Source organism: Populus euphratica, unplaced genomic scaffold (genome assembly GCF_000495115.2).
Source record: "Populus euphratica unplaced genomic scaffold, PopEup_1.0 scaffold658.1, whole genome shotgun sequence".
In the NCBI taxonomy this organism is placed as follows: Eukaryota; Viridiplantae; Streptophyta; class Magnoliopsida; order Malpighiales; family Salicaceae; genus Populus; species Populus euphratica.
In genome coordinates this window covers 725-7,713 of record NW_011500529.1, presented here as the reverse complement: position 1 = coordinate 7,713, position 6,989 = coordinate 725, and the positions used below count along the sequence as shown (strand labels likewise).

The following is a 6,989-nucleotide window of genomic DNA, read 5'->3' as shown; positions in this document are numbered from 1 at the left end:
CTAAGTTGTCAACCATGTAAAATATTTATGTTAATATGAGAAATAAGAATGAACTGACTTTTATTTAGTTTCTAAACAACATCAGTAATAAAGTTATGAAAACTTCATATTGGATTAGGACTTTCCATGTCTTGCTCGTAGGTTAAAAATGCTAACTCTTAAATGTGGGTTTTGTTATTGGTCTTAGAAATCCTTATAAGACAAGTTCCTTAGTGGAATAGGAATCCTTCAATTCTTAAATAAGTAAACTGTAGGAGATGAATAATGTAAAGAAAGTGGAAGAGAGTATCTGTAAATATTTTGTGTTTTGTATTATCAAATAAACTTGTATTTTACTGTTTATTTTATAACCTAAAATATCTATACCTCTTGGTCATGTTAACTTATCTTATGAAGCATGGTAAATGATGTTACAAGTATTTTGTAGTGAGTGAAATTACAAGTATTTAATGGTGAGTATAGCATTGATGATGTTGGTGTATGCTCCGAGTTATAATGTCTTGTTATTAAGGCAGAGGATAGTAATTGATATGGTTTTTAAGATAACTTGTGAATTACAAATAGCAAAAAAAAAAAAAGATACCTTTACCCTTCTCAATTAATGTAAAATAACCATTGATGTACTTTTACTACTTAGAAAAAATAATGTCTCATGATTATGATGTATCTGTCGGTTTAGCCTCGGTTTATCTCTTTTATTGTGCTTTTTTTCACCCTAGATAGCATTCATGTATTGTTCTTCTTCTGGATTGCTGGCATTGTCTTCTTCTAAATAACTTACTATGAGCTTGCTCAGGAAATGTGATAGTTTATGAATTTCCATTAAACAATTAATTAATAAAGTTGTTCAAAAAGATTAAACAAATAATAATATGCCAAACTCAAGCTATGAATAGACACAAACACACACCCTTTCCATGATTCCATCAACACGAAGAAAAGTAAATGCCACCATGTCAAATAGACGACATCACGAAAAAAAATAAAAAGTACATTAAGTAGAGAGAGATAAAGACGCCCGGTTTGCCCAAATCCAGTTCGGCAGAACCCAAACCCTGCCGGCCACCACTAATTAACCAGTTTGTCAGGCACCAGGAGCCGCATCCTTCACCTTGCTCTGCAAGTACCCACCATACTCCCTGGCGTAGTCCTTCACATGGCTCGCTGTATCGTAGATTCTGTTACGAGCATAATCGACCTGGTCCGACCCAGGTGGATTCAACCCTGTAAAATACTTATACACCCATGACAATCCAGCCACTACGGCCAATCCGAACCCGCAAAAAGATAAGAACCCAGCAACAACAAAGAAGAGAACTATGCCCATAGGGATCCATATAGGGCTTGAAATGATGATCAGAGGAGTTAAAAGGGTCAACCCGAGTACTGATCCTGTGACAGTGATCCCTGTAAGGAGAAGTAGAACGGAGCCGGAGATGATAAGAGTCAACAAACCAACAAGTTGGCTTGAGTTTGATCCGACATGGACTTGGAGTTTACGCAGAAATGTAGAGCCACTGTGGGTGGTGGTGGGTCTCGTAGCTCTCTGGGTAGGGGCACGGTCAGCCATTAGGGAAATTTTGTGGATAGAAAGAGAGAGATGGAGACAGGACATGCGGGTTTACTGAAAGGTGGTAAATAGAATTTGGTTTGGTTTATTTGTATGGATGGGACACGTGTTTGGATTTGGAGACATGCAAAAGCACACGTGGAAGGGTGGAATCTTGAACTCCTACATTTGGATTTTGTTACTGACCTTTTCTCACTCGAGATCTGGGTATGGTACGGGCAAATATATTTATCGTGTTCGTTATTAGTAACAAGCGATCTTTAGATCACGTGTATGTAGATTGTGCTAGCCCATGATCCGTGCTAGGCCGCATGCTTAAAAAAAAAAATTAGCTTTAAAAAAAAAATGTTAAGAGAATGCAAATGTGTATTTATAAAAGTGAGAAAAAGTTGTGATTGTGATTTATCTTACTAAACTATTAGATGCGTTGAACTGGATAAAAAATAAAAATAATATTAATCTAACTTAATGCATCACAAAGAAAATTAAAAAAAAAAGTTAGCGAAATAAACCTTTAACAATTATATTAACAGAGAAAACACTTTAACAATTAATTAGAAATTATGCACCAATTTTAAAACACTTTAACAATTAATTAGAAATTATACACCAATTTTAGATTTTATAAATTAGATTTCTTGAGTGAAAATTTATGGAAAGTGTAAAAATTGTTAGAATAAAGTTTGTTGACCTAACATAAGATATTCTGAATATAAAAAATATATAAAATTGTTAAAGAAAAATTATTAACTCAAAGGCTTAAGTGGTCGACCATGAGAGGATTAAATGGGGGAAGAAGGGAATTCTAAAATTTGTGTTGATGAACACTTATAATATGTATATGATGTGAACAATGGGTGAATGAAGCAAGATATAAAATAACTAGAAAGAAAAGGAGAATCCTTAGTTCTCTTAGGCCAAGTTCAACCAAAAGTCAATTGAGGGAAGGGAAGAAGAATTCTGGTTTATTATATAACCTTGATGCATGAATTAATTGTAGTGGAAAGCTCACTAAGAGGGAAAAGTGTGAAAAAATTGATAGCAGGGGACTTCGCGAGTTTGGTGCGTGTTATTTGAAGCGAAGATAAAATTATTAACCACAAATATAGCTTATGTTTTCTGCATGGAAGAAATCATAAAATGTAGGAAAACATAGAAAATAAATGTTGTAGAAGAAAAAAAGAAGGGAGGTTGGCAGAAAACTCACTCAAGAATCGAAGAGAAAATCTAGGCAGATCCGTCATCCTGTTTTTGAGGATATTCAGGCCTTAGAATGACAAAATATGGAAAACATCTCTTATAGAAATTGTAGTCAGAGATATTAGCTTTTTAATGAATTCAACCTCACTTGATTTGAAACTTTAGAGCTGTAGATATAGATAAATATATGAGAAAGGGTTGAGATGCCGCTGCTGCTTGTAAATTTGGCGAGATTGATAAAATGAGGAAGTTTAGTTGTGATAAGGGTAGAACCTAATTCCTTCCCATACAAATTTTGTAAAGATGTACCTTGACACCAAAAAGGAATAAACCAAATTTGAAAATGAATTTGATAATATGCGAAATGATTTAAGATAATGGAACAAAAAGAGTAAATGTTGTTGTTGTTGCCTTGCTATTTGCGAAATATAAATTGGACATGAACTAATGTGGTGTTTTTGTGAATTTAGGAAGAATCATGGGAGGAGTACAACAACAACAAGGGCGTGCAAACCGAGCATTGGTGGAAGTAAGTGTTTCACCTATACTCTCCTTATTTAAGAGTGAAACTAGTATTCTATTTTACTTTGGAATTTATCACTTGCAAATAAATTTAAAGAAAGGAAACATATGATGAAATGGATATGGATTGAAATCTAATTTTGGTTATGGTCTTATGGACTTTGATTTCAAATAATGAACTATAATGATGAATCCAAAACAAACATTTATGAACTTGATTAATTGATCTCGAATATGGATAGTTAATGATGTTAGCAAAATTTGCTAACATCGGCATGATCTTGATGGAAATATAATGAATGTTGAACTTGATTAACTATTCAGATTAAGAATAGATAATGATACCAACAAATAGTGTCAGTATCGGCAAACCTAGGATAATTTGATTAGCTTTCCAAGAAGAAAGCTAGTGATGTCAAGAGAACTTGGCATCAACATTACTATAAAAATCTCCAAAGTGAGGCGAAAAAGAATTGATTGACTATTTTAGGTTAGAAATAGTTAATAACACCAACCAATAAGTTAGTGCAGTATTACCAAGGATTTGATTAGTAAGTCCGGGTAAGGGCAACTAATGACCCTCATGGGAATTATTAGTGTTGATAGTAACATTCCTAAATTTAGGACAAAGTAGTAAGATGGATGTATACGATAAAGAATAATAGATAATAATAACAAAAGGAAACCTATAAATGGGCTACGGAATGATAAGATCTAGATATAGTAAAGGAAAATTTAAGTGTCAGTTTCCAAGACAACTATGATTGTGTGAAAATCGAGTAGGTAATTATATATATGGATAAATATATTTATGATTCTCCCTCATCGCTGCTATACTTTTACTTTTAATATTCTCTCTCATCTCTGCTATATTTTTACTTTTAATATAATTATTTTTCATAATTTGATATTGCAGGTCTTTTACTTTCACACTAGTAATAGTATCTTAGATTTCTAGTTCATTTTGTATGAATTAGGGAATTCATGTTTCTAATTCCTCTTGTATGAATTAGGAATTAAATGAATGTCAATGTATTTTATCCCAAGTAATTATATGACTTGAATTGTATTAGTATCTCTTTATATTAATCATCGAGACTTAAAATCCTTACTGTTTTATGCTTGTAATATGAACATTGCTTATCCATGTTTGGCTATCATTTTGTATGTGTTTGAAAATGAGAAGGAAAACTATTATACTTATGACTAGTAATGATTGTAGTTGCAATGAAATATGAATATGTTATGATTGCAGAACGAGCATAAAATATGTGCAAGATAAATTATTGATAACTTGGGTCTCTTTTAGTATAGGGGAGACTTTACTAAAATTTCAGTAGAAATTTTGATAAACCTTAAACAAGTTAACAAAAAAATTACCTATAAATTTCGATAGTATAATTGCTTTGTTTGATCTAGACAATAAAAATGTTAAAGATGAAGTTGAAAAAAATAATAATTAAATTTTATGAATGGAATCATAACAAAAATCTTATAATCAAAAGCAAAATGAATGAATCAAATATCTAAAATAAAATAAAAGGATAATGTCATCACCTAATTTTTAAGTATTCCCCAAAAGTATTATTTTCTTTTGAAATTCAAAACAAAACAAATAAAAAAATACTGACAATTTCGCAAGAGTAAATGAAAAAGGGTTTTAAATTAATGGAGAAACCAAGCTAAAGTTTTGGACAAAATTGGGAGCCCAATTGTACTCCCATTTTACTTAAGACAAAAAAGATAATGTAGATTCAAGGTCAAATAAAATAATTATTAGATGAATCTGCATAAAATCTAAGTCTAAAGATTTCATTAGATTTTTAATAAGCTAATTTGATTTAATCATAGATCTAATTAATAGTTTAATTAAGTTTACAAATTAATTTGAGTGAAATTAAAAGATTTAATTAACTGCAATGAATTAATTATATTTTTAATTGGTGAAATTAAATTTGGAAGCTTAGTTTGGGTTTACTTAATTTGGGTTTACTTTTAATTAGAATTCTAAAGGACCAGATTTAATTTTTTTTTAAGCTTAATTGGGTGAAATCAAGGATAAAATTATAAGAAAAACAAAGTTTAAAGATCAATTACAAATTAAATTGAAGAAATTTAGAACCAACGACTTTTTTTTAAAAAACCCGTTAATTTAAAGACCCAATTCAATTGAAAACTCGAGTGATATTAAAGAAATTAGAAATTTGAAGGTCAATTAGAGATAAAATCATAAATATCCAAGACCAAAAACCAAGTTGAAAAACTTGCTTAAATCATAGGGTGTTTTTGAAGCTTTGTAGGAGTGAAATGGAATTGATTATTGAAATTCGAATTCAATTAAGGCCCTAATTCAATAAATTAGAAGATTAAGGATTCAAATAACAAAAGAGGATTAATAACTTAATTCAAGCCAAAACACCAAAAAAATTAAATGAAATGGTGTTTTTTGCTATGTTCTATGCAAAACGACATGTTTTGATTCAAGATGATATTGTTTTGATCAATGCCAAGTCAAAAACATAAAATTCAAAAGTTTTATTGTCTAGCCATTGCTCATTATCTTCAACTTTAATACCAAAAATGGTAGCTCTGATGCCACATTTTAAACCTTTCTTCTTTTTTATACCTTTATCATACAAGATAAAATAGATGTCACCCTTATGACCTGTCATTGCCCTTAAACCTAAACAAAACATTTGTCCTATGGAAACCCTGGATCCTTTCTAGAGTTGACCCAAAAAGGCTAACTCAACTAGCATTTGCAACCCATGATGGTGACTTTTAACCAATAGCTAGGATTATTCTTGTTTAAATTAAGGGCCGACATTCATTCCTAATAAATAGTATATATCCCTCTTTCATCTCATATAAATAGAGATGGATTTGATTAAAAAGTAAAAGAAAAATTAGGAGATAAAGAGAGTAAAAAAAACGGCCATATAAACACCACCTTTCAAGTTGCCCAACCAACCATCTTTCTCCACCTCCAACAACCACAACCACCATGAACCACCACTAGTATTATTGGTGCCACCAATAATAAGCTAACCCAGTTCAAGTAACATCATTCTCTCCTCTTAATTGTGTATAAACTTAAGAAAAAATTGGAATACGAAGATTCTATGTTTTTTTGCTATTGTTGTTAAAAAAAAGGTTAAACATTTCATTATTATTCTCGTTTCTTCTCGTTCATATATATTGTTGCTGTGAAATGTTGCAGAGCTGAGCTAGAAAGTGGAAAGGAGAGCTATGATGTGATCATAGGAGACCTGGCAGACCCAATAGAGGGAGGCCCATGTTACAAACTCTACACTAAGTCCTTTTATGAGCACACCGTTAAGCCCAGACTCAATCAAGGTGGCGTATTTATCACGCAGGTAGATAATCGTTTCTGGTTTTTGGAAAGAGAGAGACAGTGGGGAAGAGGGAGGATGGAAGAAATAACCATTCATGTCCTGTGAATTTTGCAGGCAGGACCAGCTGGAATTTTCAGTCATACAGAAGTGTTTTCATGCATCTACAACACTTTAAGGCAGGTGTTCAAATGTAAGTAACTCCTAAATATTTACTTACATTTTGTTTCTTTTTTATAAAGCAACAAAGCCCGAACACTGTTTAGTATTTTGGCCATTTTTAAGTCGAAATGAGCTGAATTTTTTACACAAGAAATCTGAGACAATTGCCTACAACTTTCATG

General features: G+C 31.6%; 1 protein-coding gene across 1 annotated transcript; it reads right to left on the bottom strand.

The window, feature by feature from the left end:
* Positions 1–918: 918 nt before the first annotated feature.
* Positions 919–1,697, bottom strand: LOC105115224 (oleosin 1-like). Its single transcript, XM_011012066.1, has one exon. It carries the CDS (start codon positions 1,613–1,615, stop codon positions 1,085–1,087), a length of 531 nt encoding a protein of 176 aa, XP_011010368.1. The 5' UTR covers positions 1,616–1,697; the 3' UTR covers positions 919–1,084.
* Positions 1,698–6,989: the final 5,292 nt, after the last annotated feature.